We start from the raw sequence: 21,810 nt of genomic DNA on the forward strand, positions 1-21,810 counted from the left end.
TCTGTTAATATTAAATAATTGGTAATAAACCTCTGTGTATATTTAAGGGATCCTGTATTTTTCTGATGACACATTAACATAAGTTCAATATAGAAAATTTAGTAGAACATTACCCACTTCTTCCCATGAAACTAATACTAATAATTTTCAATATTAAATTAATTTTTAATTTAACATTGTATTCTAATATTTTCTCAAATCACTAAAAATTCTCCAAAACTTTTAATGTTTTATTATCTAACATTTTGAATACACACAAAAATAAAGCACATGATTAAATGAACCCAACACTTAGTCATCACATAATTCCATGATTTTCAACACATGGATAATCTTGCTTCCTTTCCATGCTTCCTAAATCCTTCTCTTTTCTCTGTAAATTTTTTAAGAAAATTCTAAATAAACTTCATATAATTTCATCCACAAAAGATTTGTATATAAGGTATAAAAATGCTTATTTACCCTAATTATAGTACCATATTTCACCTTAAAAATGAACAGTAAAATTTTAATGTCCTCAGATATCATTTACATTTCTTAATTTTCTAGGCTATCTCATAAATGTTTGCAATTATTTCTTTATCCAAATGTGAATCCACTTCAAATATACACATCGCAATAAGTTGATATATTGATATATCTTGTAAGTATCTGTATTTTCCTTTCTTTTTATATTTTGCCTTGCAACTTATTTGGTAAAGAAACTGGGTCATCTTTTCCATAGATTTTTCTCACATTCTAGATGTTGTCATTTGCATACCCATTGCATTATTTGACATGTTTTTTGGTACCCGATATTTCCTATAAGCTAGATGATAGCTTTAAACTATTGTTGCCTAATAGAAATATAATGCACAATACATGTAAAATTAAAATTTCCAGAAGCCACATTAAAAAACTAAAAGCTATAAAGTTAATTTTGTTACTATATTTTTCAGGCCCATTATATCCACAATATTATCATATCAATATATGATCAATATAAAAATCACTAATAAAACAGTTTACTTTTTCACACTAAAATCTTTGAAATCCTAAGCAAAAAAAAATTACTGATGTGTAACATTTCTATAGAACCTTGCCAACAAAAAAATCAGTCATTCAAGATCTTCTGGCTGTGGTCTTTTGAGGTGATCTACAAAAGCTCTTTCCAAAAAAAAGTAATTATAAAGCTTAAAAAATTGGCAAAACAACCCTTGGAAATCAACCAAAAGCCTACAGCAAACCAAGAATCACACTTGAGTAAACTATTGAGTTTTGTGCAATGAAAGTAAGAATATTTATTATTTTGTCTTAGGGCTGGATGTTCATGATCCCCACCTCACATGCCAAGATTGGTCAATGCCAAGGTTCTGCCATGGTGGAATAATCTGCAACAATAGTAGCTGCACTGTCATAGTTGAAGATGGTCCATATGATTTGGTGATGTGCATGATGCCCACATTCAATGTCATTGTTGGTAGAAGTAGAGTTAGGCTTCTGGGGAGGGACCACAGTTCTCATAACCTGTGGTTGTAGTTGTAATTACAAAATGTATTTTCCTGATTGAGGATGTGCCAGTGTGCTGTAGAAAATAGAAACCTGGTCAACACTGGGACAGAGGAAGCATGAGAAGGGCCAGTGGAAATTAAAAGCTGTGGCAAATTTGAAAATGGTATGAACCTTAAATATGCTCCCCTCCTGCAAACTGAACGATTGGCAGAGGGTAGAACTTTTTCAGCCTCAAGGTTTTTAAACACAACCCCTCAGCAATCATTGACAGAACCAATTACAAGGACACAAGGGTAACCCATAGGAAACCAGGCTTAAAAATTAGCATAATAATAAAACTGACTAGGGATATCAGCAGCTACATATAATAGTTTGTTGTATTTTGCAGAATTAGCTCAAACAAGTTAGTAAAATAAAAAATAACAACCATAACCTTTAGGAAAAAAAATCAAAATCCAGATTTTCTATATATTATCTAAAATATACAATTTTCAACAAAAATATGAGATATGTGAAGAAATAGGGGAGCACGACTCATTCTTAGCAAAAACAGCAACAAAAATAGTCAATATAAACTGTGTCTTAAGTGTCTCATGATGTTGCAATTAGCAGACAAGGCTTCAAAGCAACTGTTTGAAATAGTAAGCTAGATCATTAAGGAATTAGTGGAAGGTATGACAAAATGAACAAACTAGCCATTTGGGGGAAGGAAAAAACCCAACTGCAAATTCTAAGTTTGAAAAGTACAAAATTTTAATGAAAATTTAGTAGATATACTTAAGTCTGAGTAGATATACTCAGATTCGAGATGGCAAAAGAAATAGTTAACTTGAAGATTATCTGTAGAAATTATCCAATCTGAAAAACAGAGAATGAAAGGTTGAAGAAAATTGAACAGAGCCTCAGTGATATGAGGGACAACGTGTGAGACCCAAAAGGCAAAAGAGAAAGGGAAAAAAATAATACACGTGAAAAGGATTGCACTTAGAAGTAAAATGGATGTGATACTGTTACACAATGTGGATGAATCAGAAGAACATTATGAAAGCATTGAGAGAGAAGCCACATGGACATATCATATGATTCCACTTGTAGACAATGTCCAGAATAGGCACATCCATAGAGATATGAAGTGTATTAGTGGTTGTCAGGGGTTGGGAATATGCATATTAGGAGTGAATGTTTCATGGATGTTGGGATTATATTTAGGGTGATGGAAATGTTTGAAAACTGAATAGTATAATGGTTTCACAACTATAAATTAATCTCAAATATTGAATCTGATGCTTAAAATTGGTGAATTGTATGTTATAAAAATTATACTTTAATAAAGATGTTTAGAAAAATAAACGGTATGTAGACTGACCACAAAACCATAACAACAAGATCAGTAATTTGCTCTAGTGCTTAGTCAATCCAGTATGGTCACAACATCTGACATAAATATTGATGTCCTTAGTTGTATTTTGTCAAAACAATACAGTCCAGTTTTGATACATTTTTAACTGTAAAATTATTAACAATCATAACTGTACAAATTATCATTTACCTGGTACCTCAATATATATTCTGTTATTAGAGTCTTCTGTCAGCACTCTGAGGAAGGAAGGGCATTTGGCCTTTGGTGTGCAAAAGAAAGGGAAGTTAGCTGGTTTATCCTGTGTCATTCAGTAAGTGACACAATGGATCAAAATTCAAGCTTCTTCCTGACTCCAAGTTGAGAGCCCTTTCTGCTACATTATGCCAACCCTACTCTCTGTGGTAGCAACCTATTTACAATTACATTATATTACTCCCTGTAGGTGAATATGAAAACTTACATATAAGAAGAGGAAATCGCAAAGGCAAAAAGTACAATTCCATCTGTGCTGTATTCTTATTATTTGTAGATAAGGAGGTTGAGGATGTTCAGCAAATTTCCTGCTTGTGACCTGAAATGGTGCATTGATGTGTATCAAACTGATCACACATTGACCCAAGATCACCAAGTCAGTTGTAGTCCCCCTTCATGTGAGTAAGTCTAAGTGCAAAATGTGGTAGGCAGGGGAAATTATATTGTAGACTGATTCCTGATAAACTTATGAAACAGCTATGTGTTTATAATTTTTTTGCTTCTACTCATAGCATCTTAGGATGCTATGAATGAAATCAGATTTTCATTTCCTCTTTCCTGAGCATCTTTATGGCATGCTTGATCAATAAGATTATTCTCTTTGTTACTTAAGCAAGCCCAACTACCTTTCAGCTTCAGTAGCTTCCAAAAGTTCCTTGCCCAGTTTCTAAGCTGCCTGAGCTATTTGCTGTGGTTCCAGCAGCTTCCGTTATTCCAAAAAGTTGGTGACTATCATATTACAAAGAGATTAAGAGTAGTCTAATATTAGACCTATTGGATTTGAATTCTACTTTTAATAGTTTATTGTGATCTGGGAGAAATTATTTAACCTCTCTTGTGTTTTTCTCTTTTGCAAAATTGGAAAAGCTATCTCATGACATTTTTGAGGATTAAATTTTAGTCAACATTGCTTAAAAGAATATCTTACCTTTCTATTCTTTTTACTTTTGATAAAATAATTATCAGTTATTAATAGTAACTAATTATATTATCACATAATATTAATTATTATTAACAATAGTATTTAATAAAGCTGCCAACTTGAATTTATACAAGGGGCTTTCCTTTGCTACTTGTTTTTTTCTAAGACTTTCATTCTTATTTTCATTTGCTAACCATGAGAGCATTGTGAGGTTCATGGGATATGGGATTCATAATATTAGGTATTTTCCCCACATTATAGATATGAAATGGTGGCACACTACTTTGTCATAAACATGGTTCTAGCACTTGCATTTTAGAACTCTTATATAGGCCTTTTTCTGATATTTGCCTACACCCTTTGACATAGTTACTATTTGCCCACAGCAATCTTTGTTACTCCTATATCCATCTCACGAATCAGTCTCTAAAGAGATTATATCTTTGTAGCATATATTACATTAATTCTCAGTCTAATCTTTAGCATAGTTGAAAATGAGGTTCTAGTTGTGAGCAGCAAAAATGCTACTATTTCCAGTTGTTACACATGAAACTTGAGAGAGTTACTTATAAAAGTGCCAGTTTTGCTAAACTAATGCTGAAGATGGATAGCAATAGAGGACTTTGATTAATACTTGCTATTTGTAAACTATGGATGAAAGTGATAGCCATGATTATATAAGACCATATTTAAAACATAGTACTTTTTAAGAGTCTATATTAAATTTGATTCTACATTTTGGATAAGTATGTTAATGCTAAAATTACTATGAAATTTATAAAACCCCCGATGGATTTCACTGTAAGAAAAATTAGTACTATTATTTACTTGGGGAAATAAGCAGCTATTGCTCTTCTCTAAAGAGTAAGAAGGCTTTTATATATTGAGTTACCTTCAATTTTCTTTTTTTTTTTCCTTTAACTTTATATTTTTATTTTGAATTTTTCAGTGTTATTATAGCAGGGATGAGGGCCAGAAAAGAAGCAAGCAAGTCTGTGTTCTGATAATGCAGCAGTGGGGAGGGGATGGGATAGCAGGGTGATAAAACTTAAAGAATCTGAATGTGAAAAAGGTCACTTAGCACTGAAAAAAAGGTATTCAATGAAACAGTATGTAACCATATGTGGATTAAACTTTGCTTCTTGCTTCCTTTACCTACCTAGAATGGTATATATGGCAAGGCCCCTTTGTTCTCAGGGCTCAGCCTTTGGATGTAAATCCTCTGAGCCACTGCCAGCATGCTAATAAATATTGCTTCCCGAGAAGCCTTGGTGTCTCGTTTCCCTGCTTGAATATCCTGCAATACTACTAGGGTTTAAACTCAGGGCCTTGTGTTTGCTAGGCAGGTGCTGTATCATTTGAGCCATATCCCCCAATCCTCTTTAATTTTATTTTTTTTTTCTTTTATTATTCATATGTGCATACAAGGCTTGGTTCATTTCTCCCCCCTGCCCCCACCCCCTCCCTTACCACCCACTCCAGCCCCCTCCCTCTCCCCCCCACCCCCTCAATACCCAGCAGAAACTATTTTGCCCTTATCTCTAATTTTGTTGTAGAGAGAGTATAAGCAATAATAGGAAGGAACAAGGGGTTTTGCTGGTTGAGATAAGGATAGCTATACAGTTACCTTCAATTTTCTTGAAGATTGTTCCCTCTATTAAGTATTTAGAAGATCTACATAATCTACCACAAAGGACACTGAGAAAGTAATAAGAGACAAATAATTTGAAATTACTTTAGTAGGCTGTTCCAAAAGAGATGCTATAATGGTGATAGATGTCACTGCAAGTTAAATATGAATTATTATTTGCAAATTACTAAGGGATATAAATGTGCTGTATTTACACAATTACAAAATATAATTGCTTCCTCAATGTGATTCTGAGATTTCATTTTGGGATGCACTAAGCAATTGCCATTTATTTAATAGTGTGATATGAAATACTCAATAAGTCTTCAAAATCATAATATGTGTAGTGCCAGTCCCTAAGAAGTTTGCCCAAACTTGTGCATGTGTGTGTGTGTTATTTATGGAGGGCAGCAATAGAGAATACTAAATTAGAGTAAGCCATCAGTCTCCAAAATAACTGGTTAGAGTTGTGGAGCTCATGACATCACCATCTTTCCAATTCACTAATTTTTTTCCTCTCTCCACTTTTCTCATGTGATGTGCTATTGGTGTCCATCAAAATATTTGAACTTGTAACAGAAATAAAGAGAAAAAAATTAAAGGCACAAGCAGCCAGGAAAACCAAGAATATATAGAAAGAGGTATGAGATCATCACTATTCAGTTGTAGAATTAAGCAACTTCCATTTTTCTCTTTCATAAATGGCCTAAAGAGCTTATCAAGTCACCATGAGGATATCAGCTGCAGCTGTTCTCACAAATGAGTCAAATCAGTTTTGGAGGAATACTTTTCCAGAAGGAACCTTTCATCTTTTTATTGTAAGAATTTTTAAATGCTAATAGAACAATTAGCTTAAACAAATACATATGAATGAATGCAGTAAACAGAATTAAATTTCAACTCTGGAATATTATCTCCTTGATACAATAAAGTACTGTATACCACAAAAGTAGTCAACTTCAAAAGTCAACATTTTATGTGTAAGAAGACCTATATTCAATACTTAAAATTATCACCTGTATCCTAAAAGATTATTAACTATTTCTCTTTTCATTGGCTAAAATGTTATGTATATTCATGACACAAAAGAACTGGCCAGTTCTATGACAAAAATCAAACTAATGCTTTGACCTTATGAATCTATCTAGGCCATGATCACACAAAAATTGGTAATTTTGTTAGAATTAGGCCAATGTGCAGTACATTTTTGTGACTAGCTAAATGAATTCAACCAAACAGTAACTTAGTAATAAGATGGTAACAAATTATTTTTGGAAAAAAATTAATGAGTTTAGCAACTTTATCATATTTTTAAAGCAATTTCCTTATGTGCAGTCAGTGACTGTGTTTTCTCTGTTATTGCCATGCTCACTAAAGAAGGAAAAAAATCATAATTACAAAGAACAGACTGTGAAAGATAGTTTCAGCAAATACTATAGAAAAGGTTAATTTATTTGTTTTATTGCAGAAGTAGAGTTTAATTTTTTAAAACTCCCCAAGGTTTCCAGTAGGCAACAGTATAAAATCTATAAATAGTTCGAAAGAGAGGACATAGGATTAGCAAATGTGCAGAAAAATATTCAGCCTCACTTATAATCAAGGGAATGCAAACTAAAAGAAGGCACCATTAATTTACTTATTTTAAATAGACATTAAAATAATACTCAATGTTGGCAAGGGTACAATGAAAGGAGAGAGTATATTCACACACATTGCTAATGGCAGTGTATATTATTACAATCCCCCAAAGCCACAAAAATTTCAAACCTTCTGGCTCATTAACTCAACTTCTTGGAATCCACCCTAAGGAAATAATAAAAATATTGAAGATGTTCATAGTATCTTTATACGACCTCAGTTATAATACTCATAAATGCAGAAATATCCAAAAATAAAGGAATGGATATGTAAATTATGGTACAGCCACTATGCAGAGCCATTAAAAACGGTGGTTGTAGAAATTGTGTAAAAATATGCAAAAAAAAATCTAAATCGAAGGAAGCAACGTGAGTAAAGGGGAATGGACCAGATGACAGCAGTCATTTTTACAGGCTGGTAAAGTTATGAGGGAAATTTCTCCCTCAATTTTGTAAAGAATCAAGTGATTCTGTTACTTTTACAGACACACCACCATTGCAGTTTCCTTCAGGGAAAAAAAGGTGAAAGAAGAATCAGTTATGATATCACATTCCTTTTAAGAGCTATCTAAGTCCCGTATTATCTAATCAGTTAATCCACATTAATGCAAAAGGTCTTTGTTGAGTAAAATTGTATTATTTTGAAAGAGTACTATCCCTCTTTGCTACCTATTCTCTGGGTACTGTGTGGCCTCATTTCCTGTATTTGTTAAAAAGTCTTACTGCCCTTAGACAATGTTATATGTATCCCACTGCTTTTATTTTCTGGAGTGAAACTTTTTGATAAAGTCTCCAACTTATAAGCAGTCACTATGAGTCGGGTTGGCCTCTCTGGGTTGGGGATAAACCAGGACCATGTTTCTATTTTGAGAGGGCAATATATATAATTAAGAATGAGAAAAAGAAAGAAAAAAGATAAAGTGCATATATGTACAATATGTACATAATGTAGAATATGTACATATATACACAGACCCATGGATTTAAAAGTAATATTTTAGTTCAACTTCTCTATAATGGATTGGAGTGTACGTGAGAGGGTAGGAAGAAGAAAGGGAGAATAGGAGACATGTTGATTAATGTAAACATGCCCTTTGATATGCCCACTAATTTTTGGCAAATCAATCTAAGATTCTCTTCAATTTTATATACAATCATAGAATTTTACAGCTAAAGTGGTTCTTTGAGATAATTCAGTCTCATAATTTTGCATTAAGAGAAACAAGCCCTGAAAGAAAGGAATAATACTGCAAGGTATTCTTTTGAAAGACAATGTGGAATAGTTATTATGAGTGTGACTATTGGAAACAGAGTATAGGAATTGCAATCTTAGTTCTGGAGCTTACTACCTTTGTGATTTTGGCAAGTCACTTAACTGCTCTGTTTCATGGTTGTCATCTGTAAAATAGGGATTGAAAATAGTACCCACTTCATATGGTGCTATCAGAATTAAAGAAGTTAATATATGAAAAGCACTACAACAGTGCCTGATACCTGGTAAGTGCCATATGAGTTAGGTGCTGCAACCACTACCACTATTGTTTTTATTGTGATAATTCTGTCATTCTAAGGCCAATGACTTCCAAATACCAGGCTGTCTTTCCCTAGCTGTATAGTGACTAAAAAAAACAAGCATAGACCAACATGGAACTCTTTTGAAGTCACTTGGAGTTCTTCTTTTAGCTAATGGAAGTCAAAAACACAAGGGCAAACCACAGGAGTAACATTTGAATTTAGACCTTGTGAATTATCTGAATGGTCTGTTGCAGTATCTAAGATAATTGATTGACTTCTTTGCTTTTTCACGCTGTGTCACAACAGCATGTTTTTACAAACTCATTTGCTTTGCTAAAAAGTTTATCATCATTAAAGTAATAGAGAAATAAAAATTGCTTTGATGTGAATCGCATTATACATTTCATATTTCTGTGAGTTGACAGTATCATCATCGTGTCTAAGTAATATTAACAGTGAAGCAATTATGAGTCCACCCTTTACCACAGAATGTTTGGAACAAAATCTCTTCACAATTATTGTGTTTTCAAATTTTGTTAGATTTAAAATATCACTATTTTACATATTATTTATTTACTTTTTGTTTTCAAGAACTGTTTGCCATTGAATTCAAGTTCTGCATAATGAATTTTTGACAAATATCAGAGTTATATACTTCCAAAACCCTAGGCACAGTATATGCACCTCCATCTCATGTGCCTAAAAAGATGTGGAAAGTGTCTTTAGTTACTAGGATCACTGATACACATTTTAAAACAAAAAGTTGTATTAGAGGTCTCAGAGAGCTTTTGTCAGTTTGGGAGAGCAGTTAAATGAAAATTTCTGTCAAGGACACTTAGTAACCTTGAATAGGTATGATATTCCTAGCTGATTCATGGCTACAAATAGCTGCAATTTGAACTTTGAAAATGGATTATAATGGTTATATGTCTGTCTCTTCCTCTTCCTCTCTCTCTTCCTCTCTCTCTTTCTCTCTGTCTCTCTCTCTCTCTCTCTCTCTCTCACACACACACACACATATACACACACACACAAACACTTTCTGTTTGTGTCTCTCGGGAGTATACATGTTGCAAATAAACAGACTGAGGGAAAAGACGATGCATATGTTTCCATACAAAATAAGTGTAGATTCCAAATCAGCTAAGACTTAAGGAGGAGCATTATTCTGGCCACAGTGAGCATTATTCTGATCAGTGTGAATCAAAGACTCTACATTACAACTGAAAACATTTTATTACGTTCTTTTTAGTGATAAGGACCTTGATTGACACTTCTGCACTATCAATGTCCTTTCCATCTCCAACTTGTTAAATTCTCATTCATCAGTGAACAAAGAACTGCATATGACTATATATATGGGTGAAAATTAAGTTAAGTAAATTTTATTGATGCTTCCTTTTCTGGATGAAAGTCCAATCCTTGGCTACAAATATGCATCTCTGGAATTTTACAGTATGTACAGTTCTCATTTTTCACTGTTTATAGCAAACTCAAGGTCTAAAACTCAGACAACTGTTCACATTCTGAAGTATATGTTTTGGGACACTAAGAAAAAAGAGATTAAAATCGATCTGATAACATGGGTGCTCAGTGGACTTTCAGGGGTTGTGGTGACTGTACTGTTGATAAACAAGCTAAATCAAGGACAATCCTTTTCTGGTACCTTAATCCATAGAGCTCAAATGCAACACATCTTGCATAGAGTAATTTGCTTCTCCTTTGTGCTTCAGTTTTTTATTGCTTACATTAGGCTGTTGCATCTTGAGAGCAGAAACTATGGCCTATTCATTTCCACATTCTCTCTATGCCCTCTTGAGAGTGTTCAACAATTATTTATTTGCTAATTCAAAATGTGTTGATCAAGTGTCTACTATATGCCACACATTTTCCATATTCTGAGAAATGTAGCAATGAATAGAACAGATAATGCCTACTCCCATGGAGTAGAGGGGAAAGACAGATGCAATATAGCAAACAAATAAGTAAAATATAAAGTGTGTTTTTTGGTGGCAAGTTCTTTGAAAGACATTAAGGTAGGTAAGTAGTAACATTTTTGGTGATTTTTCAATGGTAGTTTCCAAAAGTCCTGAGGTGGGAGCGTGCCTCATGTTTACAGAAAATAGCAAGAAATTTAGGGCAGCTGCAGAGCATCAACTAGGGTAAAAATATTAGGAGATGAGTTTGAAGAGATTAAGGCCGGGCCCCTATAGGCCATTGGAAGCATCTTGGCTTTTATTTTGAGGGAAATAGGACACCAATGTTGTTTCTGAGCAAAGGAGAGACATAAATGACATGTTAAAACTTTCATTCTGGCTGCAGTGAGAAGAATGTACTATCAGAGGGTACAAAGGTATAAGCAGCAGACCAATTAAGAGATTATTGCAATAATCCAGGAGGGAAATGATGGCTTGATCCAATGTGGTGGTGAGGAAGTTGAGTGATATGGTTGGATTCTGGAAATTTTTCAAATATAGCACTAATAAGGTTTATTGATAAACTGCATGTGAAATGTGAAAGACAGGAGCCAGGGATGACTTTACCTATTTTGGCCTAAGCAAGGAAAAGAACAGAATGGCCATCTACCGATATAAAAAAGGCTGTGAAAGGATCAGGTTTTGGAAGAGTTGGCAATCAGGAGCTCAGTTTTAACATACCAAGCTTTAGATTCCTTGTAGATAACCAAGTGGAGATGTTGAATAGATAGTTAGATACTTAAGTCTGTGGCTCAAGAGAGAGATCCTTACTGAAGCTATGAATTGGGAAGCTGTGAGTATATAGACAATATATGAAGTCATAAAATACCATTAGATTAAAATAATGCAGAATCCTTAGCATTTATAGTTTATAATATTGTATCTGCCTTTTCTCTAAGCATGCTCAAGGCTGATGTTATTCAAACCATGTGTTCCCTTTAACAACTGATTGTATTTATAAGATTAAAGGTTAAATAGTTTCTATTGTGTATGTGCCTAGAATAGTGCAAATAGGTATAAGGAATATCAGGAGGTATGAAACAGAAGTGTTACCTTCAAGGATTTTAATATTTGGCAGGGAAAGAACACCCAAATTTATAAAATATTGTTCACACTTCAAGATAGGTGTACCATTTAATACATATCAGTCTGCCCATCAAACTTTGCTGAGTGATTTTTGTGTTCTGTGTGCTTGCCATAAATGCAATTGGAATTCCAGAAAAAGAGATACTGTGTATGATAGACAAGCCACTATCTAGATGTCTGTAAGTCTCTTTGAAAATGCATATGGAGAAGGGCTAAAGAAAAATAAAGGAGCCAATTTCACTGCAAAGGACAGTCAGTTACTCAGTTTCAAACTAGGTATTTAGCATTATATGAAAAGAGCAAGTAGTGGAGTTGCAACAGTGGGTAGAAATGATGATGATAAAATAACTTGAAGGAGGAAAATAAGAACCTTTTTATAGGTCTTTTAACTTTCCAGATGACTTTGACAACTTGGTTGGCACTTGATCTTTTCAAACCTTTCTGTGCTAAGTAGGGCAGCTAATGCCACTACTGACCTTAAGAACTTCAGGAGCTCCTAGATCAGCATTCTGTGGGGAAAAGGGGTTCTTTCAGTGATTTATCATAGAGTTTAATATTCCATTTCTAAACCTGATTTAGGTCCTGTTGCTCCTATACCAGTACAGTCACCAGAAGTATTGTTTAAATCCTCTCACTAATATGAAGAACACAATTTTACCACTACCTAACTCACTAAAAATTCTCTGTAGACCTGAGGCTCAAAAGCCACAATAGGAGCACAAAGAACTCAGGTCCCCTCAAGGACACTTTATTTCATGAGCTCCAGTAGCTACCTCTCTCACTCAGAATCCGTCCCTTCATCAGAGCCTCTGTCTTAAATATAATATTAAACCAGAGGCAAGAATTTGTTCTTTATGAAGGTAGTTCACTTACTAGTTTTCATTTCAAATGTGTATTGTGCTAGGCTAATATTTGTACACTTGATCACTTTCAAATCCGGTAACATTTTTTTAAATCTAACCACCTACTTTAACATTAAAAACACATGTAAACCACAAAGTTTATTATATTTGTATTCCAAAACAAATATTTTTAGGCTGTCTTACTTTTACTTTGAGTATTTTCTGATGCTGCAACCTCTGGTTTAATTCTAAATGCTTGACAATGTATGCATGTAACACATTGTTATTATTGCCTCCAGCTACCTTTGTGTTATCTAGTTTGTCTTTTGCTTCATTCCTTTGATAGTATTGTCAAGACCAATTGTAAGTCTGCCAGGTGTGTTTCCTTGCAAAAGGACAAATCTAAGACAACTTGTGTTTTTCACTCTCTTCCAGGACTGCTTTCATTAAAGGACTTCCTCATCCTTTTTTTCATGAAACTGAGCTTGATAATCAGAGATGGAGCAAACAGACTGCAAACCCTACCAGCCTCTATCAAAAGTCAAGCATGAAATGGATCTAGCTTATACCAGTTCTTCTGATGAGAGTGAGGATGGAAGAAAACCCAGACAGTCATACAACTCTAGGGAAACTCTGCATGAGTATAACCAAGAGCTGAGGATGAATTACAATAGCCAGAGTAGAAAAAGGAAAGAAGTAGAGAAATCCACTCAAGGTATGTTTATATTGAATTTTGACAACTAATATTTTCTATCAGGGAATGCTTATACACATCAACCTATGTTTCAAAAACAAATTTGCTGGTCTTAACTGGTTAGTAATTTCCACTGCTTACATATGTTCAGTGAATCTCTTTCATATGCTAACCCAAATGAGGTTATAGGTTACATGTGCTTCTTAAGGATTATGCTTGAATTTAGATGCAATGACCTTCTTATCAGAGCTTTCAAAATTTTTCTAATCCTACAAATAGCCATTTATACACTGAAGGGTAAATTATTTATGGTTAGATAAAAAGTAACAAACTAAGTGCTTTTCAAGCCATTGCTTATATGGGACAAAAGTCTTAAGTAAATATTTGCCCGCTGAAAAAGCTAGCAGATTAGTGCAAACCTTGAGTCAAGGGTCCAAAAACTCTATCAACAGAATACGGAAACACAATCCAATGGGAAAGTGAGAAGTTTCTGGAACCTTTCTTAAGCTTAGTCATAGTGTAATATATATTCTTTGGGCAGTCTTGCCTCTCAATTATGGATTGAAGAAATAGTTTCTAACAAATAAAAACAAGTAGATAGAAATATGATTTCTATTTATTTTCAATTGAGAGATAAGCAGTATTAAATACTATTTTAATACATAGAAAACTGATACTGACATTGGCACAGATTATTTGTTATGAATAAACCAGGCTGAAATTTAGAAAACAAGATTTGTTTATCTAAATGATGGATTTTTAATGTGTTTATGCTGACCCAGCACCTTCAGCATAACCTGGGAACTTATTAAAGATGCAAATTCTCAGCCTCTATTTCAGAAATCCTGAGGGTGAGACCTAGAAAATATGCTTTGAAAAGCCTTCCAAGAAATTCTGATGCCTGCTGAATTTTGAAGACCTGTACCATTCCTCTGAAATCTCTTTTGCTCAGATCCTTTCAATGATCATATCTATTTGGGGCGTTTCCAAATTTATATTTATTTTCAGTCCTCACATCCTTCCTGAATTCTAGTCCTAAATTTTCAGTTACCTGCTAGAATTTCTGAATGAATGACACACTGGCCACTCTACATTCAATGCATCTTAAATCATCTTAATACCCTCAAACCCAGTTCTCTTCTTTGTTTCATCACACATCTGTTATGTCCCCCTTCTCCCAGTTAACTACAAAAGTATGTTTCTAACAACTTGCCCATCTTTTACATGTTTCCTCCATTCTCATCAGCCTTACTCTCATTATATATTTTTTTGGTATTAAAATTTTGACTTTAATAAGAAGATATTAACGAGAATATTACAAACCAAAAAGTTCTGTTTCATTATGAGGAGCCATTCGTAGATGCTCTATGAGAATCAGATGATCTGTTTTTTTAATTTTTTAAAAAATTTTATTTATTTATTTTGTTCATTTATTCCCATGTGCATACACTTTTTTTTTTTTAAATTACTAACTGCTCTGTATCTCACCACATCCTTCTCTAGTCTTCTTGCTTCTTGTTACCTATTTCTTGGCAGAGGAAGATTCTTTTGTGGTATTAAGGATGGAACCCAGGGCTTTGTTAGGCAAGCACTCTACCACTGAGTTACAGCTCCAGTCACAAATAATTTTTCAGAATGTCCTTCTCTGTTAGCCTCCTTTACTCCTGTCCAACCTTCTTTCAAGGCCTAATTTATATGCATCTTTTGTCACTAAACCCTTCCTGCATCATCACGTGACCCCCATCAACAACACTATCCCATGATGTAGGTGGTCTCTTGCTCCATAAACTTTCAGGATACTTTATTTGCAACCCTTACCTCTTATTATGGTTGCATATATCTTCCTAGATTGTACACTCAATGAAGATAAGGATCATGATTTGTCTTTTGATGTCTGTTTTCCTGTAAGATTTGCATGTAGTATATGCCATATAATTATTTTATTTGTGGAAATAGTTGCTATGAACTGAAACCCAAGTGCTTATTATGCATTAAAAACTGCTGTTTAAATATTACCATATCAAATGCAGTTATTACAAATGAAAATTACCGTATTCTAATATTGCAATCTTGCATTAGAAAAACTTTAAATTGAGTCAAAGATTTAAGACATTGTTACTGACATTTAAATATACACTAAGTGCATGATGTTAAATATATTATTCGTTTTTATCTTTTGATATAACTGGTAAAAGTTATGTATCTGTTTTTTCAAGCAATTCATTTTAATCTCCCTTGAATTTTTAGCTAAAGATCATGTACATTTATTCTAAAATAGTTTTATACTTCTATGTACATGAAAATTGGTAAATGTTTTCCTATGTAAGTTTTGTAGCTCTGTTACACTTTAAAAAATGCATAGTTCCCATTAAAATATTTTGCTATAAGATTATCCTTACAGAATATGAACTCATAATTGTGAGTTATGAGATATGGATATAATATGGTTGATTTATGAGTTTATATTTTTAAAATGTTTTTAATAGTTTATAATAGTTGCACAGGGCATTTCATTGTGACATTTCCATATACGCATATAATGTACCCCAGTTTGGTTCACCCCCTCCATTGTTCTCCCTCTTCCTCCTCCCCTTCTTAAAATGATTTCTACAGAGTTCAATGTTCCATATTCATACACATGTAGAAAATACATCTTAAGAATGAACTCTGAAGATAGTTTTAAAAGTGAACAATTTGTGCTGAGTCAACATCAAGAGCTAGCCATCCTCAGATTTTGTCTCTGCAGTGTGATTGAAAGGAATTTGGAATGAGGGTAATTTGTCTTGTATGATGTCATGCTAACTTCCTTTCAATAAACTATTTTTATGCAATAAGCTTTTATTTAGCACTTAATATGTATCAGGCCTTGAGTCCCATGCTAGAGATGAAGAATTATTGCTTATAGGAATTGCATATGTGGTGAAAAATATAGGTATTCAAATAAATCACTGCAATTACATGTAATGAGTGCTTTTGTTATTGTGCCCCCATTCATGCCTTGATTTTCTATGGATTTTAGTTACCCAGTCAACTGACATCCAAAAATTTGAAATAGGAAATTTCAGAAATAAACAATTTATATGTTTTAAATTGTGTGCCACTATGTGTAGCCTAATGAAATCTAACATTATCTTTCTCTGTCCCATCCAGGACATGATCATCCTTTGTACTGTATGCTACTCATTCCTTAGTCATTTTGCAGCTGTCTCACTTATCAGATCATCCATCTGATATTGCAGTGTTTGTGTTCAAATAATTCTTACTTTACTTAATAATGACTCCAAAGCAGAAGAGTACTGGTGCTGACAATTTGGATATGCCAAAGAGAAGCCATAAAGTATATCTTTATGAAGGTGAAAGTTCTTGACTTAAGGAAAGAAAAAATAATATGCTAATTCTTCTTTCGGTTGAACTCAGGGCTTATACCTTGAGCCACTCCAGCAGTCCTTTTTTTGTGTTGGGTGTTTTTGAAATAGGGTCTTACTAAGGTGCTAATTTTGCTTAAGCCTATTCATGAAATTATGAATGAAGAAAGAAAAAGAAAATTATGATAGCATTGCTATTGCACTTCAAACTACAAAATTAACTGTCACAATGCATGATAAGTGTTTAGTAAAGGTAGAAAATGCATTAAATTTGTGAGTAGAAGACATGATTAGAAAATGTGTTCAGATTGATGGCAACATGCTAAGCCAAGAAGTATTGAGTCTGTACAAGAACTTCAGCAAGGGATTCTCAGAAACAAGTGACACAAAATCAGGGGTAAGTTTGGACTGAAAAGTACAAAAATTTCTAGAGATGCTGCTTCTATTGCTGAAGTTTCTTCCACATTCCTAGCTGAGTTGAATAAGTTTTTACAGAAAGGGTACCATCCAGAGCAAGTTTTTAGTTGCAATGAAACTAGGCTGTCTGAAAGATGTTCAGTAGAACCTATGTTCATAAAAGGCACAAAGTGTGGAAGGACAGGTTAATGTAGGTATTATGTGGCAACACTGCAGGGCACATTATAAATTCAGCAAAGAACTTATGCTCCCTCTAAAATAAAAGCAAAATTATCTGCTAATGATCAGGTAAAGTAATCAGGAAGTATGGGTGACAGCTATCTTGATTATGTCTGTTCACCAATGTATTCGTCCCAAAAATGAAAAAATATTTGGAAGAGAAAAGGTTTGAATTTAGAGTCCCATTAATAATAGAACAGACACCTGACCATCCTCAGTCCATTCCCTATGAAAGTGAAAATGTCAAGGTTATGTTTTTACCTCCAAGTACAATCTCTTGCTTTAGCCCCTTGACCAAAGCATTATTTGGCACATCAAAGTACATACACACTTGGTATTTAATCTCATTGGATGAGCTATTGTTGTTTTTGTTTTGGTGGTGTGTGAGAGGGAGCTAGCTCATATGCATGTTTTTGGGAGGCTGTTTTCCACTACTTTCCCATCCCTGGTTCAGCTTTGGGAGCTAATCATAATCTGGAAATAATATAATGATGGAAATCCTTCACTGTTGCTGATGCAATAACATTCATCAAAACTACAGCAGAAAAATTAAGACTGAATCTTTAAATACCTGTTAGAAGAACTTAGGAAGTCATGAATGATTTTAAAGGCTTCTCGAAGATTGATGGAGAAGTTGGAAAAATCACTCACACAGCAAAACAAGTTGATGGAGAAGGATTTTCCAATATGGTTGTTGAAAAAGTTCAAGAACATACTGAAGACCATTGAGAAGACTTAACAAAAAAATAACTTGTTGAGTCATCTACAAAGGAAGAGGAAGATGAAGAAGAAACTGAGGCAGAACCCATAATATGAACAACACTGAAATTTACCATGTTTCAAATTGCACAGATATTTAATGACAAAGTTATAGAATGTGATTCTCAGCTGGGACATATCAGTAAAGTTATATTGTACTTTCTACAGCAACCCTTTGATAAGTTACAAAGAGATAGCAACTTCCAATTACAATATTCTTTCAAACAGTTCCAGCAAAACTTAAAAACAAAACCTTCAAATATCAAGGATTTTCAACCACCAACATTGTCAGACTCCTGACTTATAATTATTGATACCATTATGGCTCAATGACCCAAGATCATCAAAAGTAGATGATCTTTCTTCTGACCTATCATCTGAAGGCCAGTGGTAGCCTAACACTCATCACAATGTCTATATCATTCACTTCATCTCATCATGTAAGCATTCTGTCATGTCACATCATCACAAAAAGTAGAAACATGAATATAGGGTGGAGACAGAGAGAAAGAGAGAAAAAAGCAGTAAGGCCACCCCAACATAACTTCTATTATAGTATATTGCTATAATTTTTAATCCTATATGTAATTACTGTTAATACCATACTGTGCCTAATTTATAAATTAAAATTTATACTTGTATGTAGACAGAAATATTATATGTAGGGTTTGGTATTATTGATGATTTCAGGCATCCACTGAGGGTCTTTGAACATGTTTAAGGTGTTTCTTGTAGATAAGTGGGAACTACTGTGCTGATAAACTGCCATGGAAGTACACAGGATGAAACAACTAACTTCTTCAGGGAAATCAATGTCCATAGAAAGACAACATTCGACATGGGTCTTAAAATGTGAATAAGCATTTACCAGAAAGGTACTCCAAGAGGGCAGATTAGTAGGTCAAAAGTAAAAAACTATGAAAAAGCCAGGGATGGCTGAGGAGATAAAGGGATGCATTCAAGTTATCTTAATGTGGTCGAATTGATAGGCCTTGGTAACTGATTGCTGGCCAAGATTGAAAGAGATGTCAGAGGTAAGGATGTGTCTAAAGCTTCAAATTTGGAAAACTGCAAAGATGGTGATCCATTTACCAAGAGAAAGACTAAGTTTGGAAGAGAAAAGGGTGACTTTGTTTTTGTACATGTTAAGTTTAAAATACGATGTTGGTGCGATTTTCCATCAGGCAGTTGGAAATGGGTGTCTTGGGCTCAGGAAGGATCTGGGGTGTGAATATAAGAAGGTTTGATCTCATCAGTGCTTTAGAGCAGGAGCTGCTTGGGGATGGATAAGATTATTCAGGGAACATGTGTAGAGTGGCCCTGGAAAAAGCCAAGGACAAAAATCCTAATCTATCATCCATGAATTTACGTAAACACATTTTAAACATATTTATATTTTAGCTAGTACCATCCTTCAGTGCACTACCTTATATAAACTAAAATATAAAGAACAACAAGGTGAAAATCTGGAAAATCTGGATCTCATCTGCCATTGACTCACTGATCTATAAAAATAGCTGGGAGGGAAAATATGCACTCCTTTGGGGGAGAAATGAGTTACTCTATGCAAAGCAAAACAAATGGGCCCAATTATTTTTTCTTTTAGGACTGAAATATTCTTTGCTATTTTATTCCATGTCTTATTACCTATAAGTCAAAGAAAATACTATTAACTTTCAAAAATATATGTCAGTGGTTATATCTTGTATTGGCTTAGCAAAAGCTCAGCCTAAATCATTATTTCTATTATTTTTATTTTTTAATTAACAAATACAATTGTACATACGTGTCATGCACAATTACATACATATACATTGTAGGATCTCAGAAAATCATTAATTTCTAGGTTAGAAAGGAAGAACGCAGACATAACATTGATTGGTCACCTGATAGTGTCAGGTATGCTAGATGGCTTTTTGCTAACTGTGTAAGATTAAGTAGGTTACTTCAGCTCTGTGTCCATATTCTCATTGGCAAAATTGACTTGTCATCATCAGCCTTGAATTCTATCCATTCTGTTCTAGGGCACTGCTAGGTATGGAACTTTACAGTTGTTCTTCATGTGCACCTTATGTGGTGTGAGCTATTATCTTCCCTTTCAGATGAAGCAACTGCAACTTTTCACTTCCTTCCACAACATTGCCAGTCTCCTTATGTTCCAGTGACCAAGGGTTTACAAGGAGTTTAAAAGCCTTTCCATTCTGATTATGATTGGAAAAGGATAAGTGATAGACTATATAATTTATCATGAAATATTTTTGTTTCTTTGTATCTATTAGAAAAGTTAATATTTTATCCAGTTAAGGACTAGTTTAGAGGAAATACTTTAGGATATACTTTACTACATCTGAAAATATATTCACAGTCTTATCTTTATTTGCCAAGAAAATAGCTACTTCCACCGTCACACACATGTGAAGGGTTGGATTCTAAAGATGATTTTGTTATCTTCCAAAAGCCTTTGAATGAGAAGATGGTTAATAATCTAATATTATTCACAACTCTTTATTAACATGATGAATGAGCCCTAGGCAGGCTGGGTTCATGGGATTTTTAGCAGGTTGCATAGCAGGGGCAGATTTCCTGGAGGCACTCAGACTAGCAATTGTTTCCAAGCAAGCTCACTTCCAAGGGGAGTATCACCTAAGAAATTAATATAAAACAAACTAAAATGTAAATATATGAATATATAAACCAAAGGTAATAATTTCAGTTATGATAATTGCCCTATCATTTTTATATAGATAAGATTAGTTTTGAATTTAGCCACTTTACTGGAAAGTAATTACAAATGAAAAGTTACCCTTGCATAAAAAGGAGGTATGGTGCGAAACTGTTTCAAATCAGACAAGATCATAAATTCTTAACAGTACAGCTGACACAGCATTTCATTTCTCCCTTTTTAACCTACTCCTTTATAGCTTCTTTTTCTCCTATATGATTTTTGTTTGTTTGCTTGATTTTTTTATTTTTCACTACTACAATCTAAATTTGTATCTCATATTATCACCACCTAGTGGAAAAAAATAAAACTTCTGAGTTGTATTTACTAATATTGCAAAACAAATTATTTTCCATCTATCCACCCATCCATCCACCCATTAATTTATTTATTTACACATCAACCTTCATTTAATGTCAACCATGATCCAGGTAATGTATAAGTGGATGAAGTTCACCTTGAAATAGATGCACCTTCATGTCTGTTATTTCCCCCCTCCTTGCCCCAGGTTAATGAGTCATTTCATCCCACACCAGAAGCCACTTAATCAGGGTTGCCATTTGTGGATTGAAGGAGTAGACGGAACGTTAAATTTGAAAGATATATTTTCTATTCTTATCAGTAGTCTAAGCGATTGTTTATATCTAGGTGATTTGGATAATAGTGCCTACAAAAATCTTAGAAGAACTCAATCTCAGAGTCTATATTTATGTGTTAAAAGTCACAGATGGTAAGTGTCATATAATGTAGCAAGACCTATAAAATGAAAATTTCAATAGCATTTGATCACATGTAATGAATTTTCTTCTGTGAGCATGTTAGGCTTGTTGTTGCCTCACATTGCTAGTGTCAAAATCAATAATGACTGCCCTGAAAGAACTCAGACTCTAAAAGAAAATTAACCAAATTATTTAATAATGACT

The 21,810-nt window shown here is 33.8% G+C and overlaps 1 protein-coding gene across 10 annotated transcripts in view; it reads left to right on the plus strand.

Annotated features, from left to right (window-relative positions):
• The window catches only part of LOC109686404 (teneurin-1), an 835,907-nt gene that overhangs the window by 231,343 nt on the left and 582,754 nt on the right, over positions 1 to 21,810 (plus strand). For all 10 annotated transcript variants that reach the window (XM_074064014.1, XM_074064010.1, XM_074064012.1 and 7 more), the window contains one exon: positions 13,147 to 13,426. In XM_074064014.1, the coding sequence (XP_073920115.1) occupies positions 13,210 to 13,426 (217 nt within the window). In that variant the 5' untranslated portion in view covers positions 13,147 to 13,209. The remainder of the gene's footprint in view (positions 1 to 13,146; positions 13,427 to 21,810) is intronic.

The sequence above is a fragment of the Castor canadensis genome, chromosome X (assembly GCF_047511655.1).
Source record: "Castor canadensis chromosome X, mCasCan1.hap1v2, whole genome shotgun sequence".
NCBI lineage: Eukaryota > Metazoa > Chordata > Mammalia > Rodentia > Castoridae > Castor > Castor canadensis.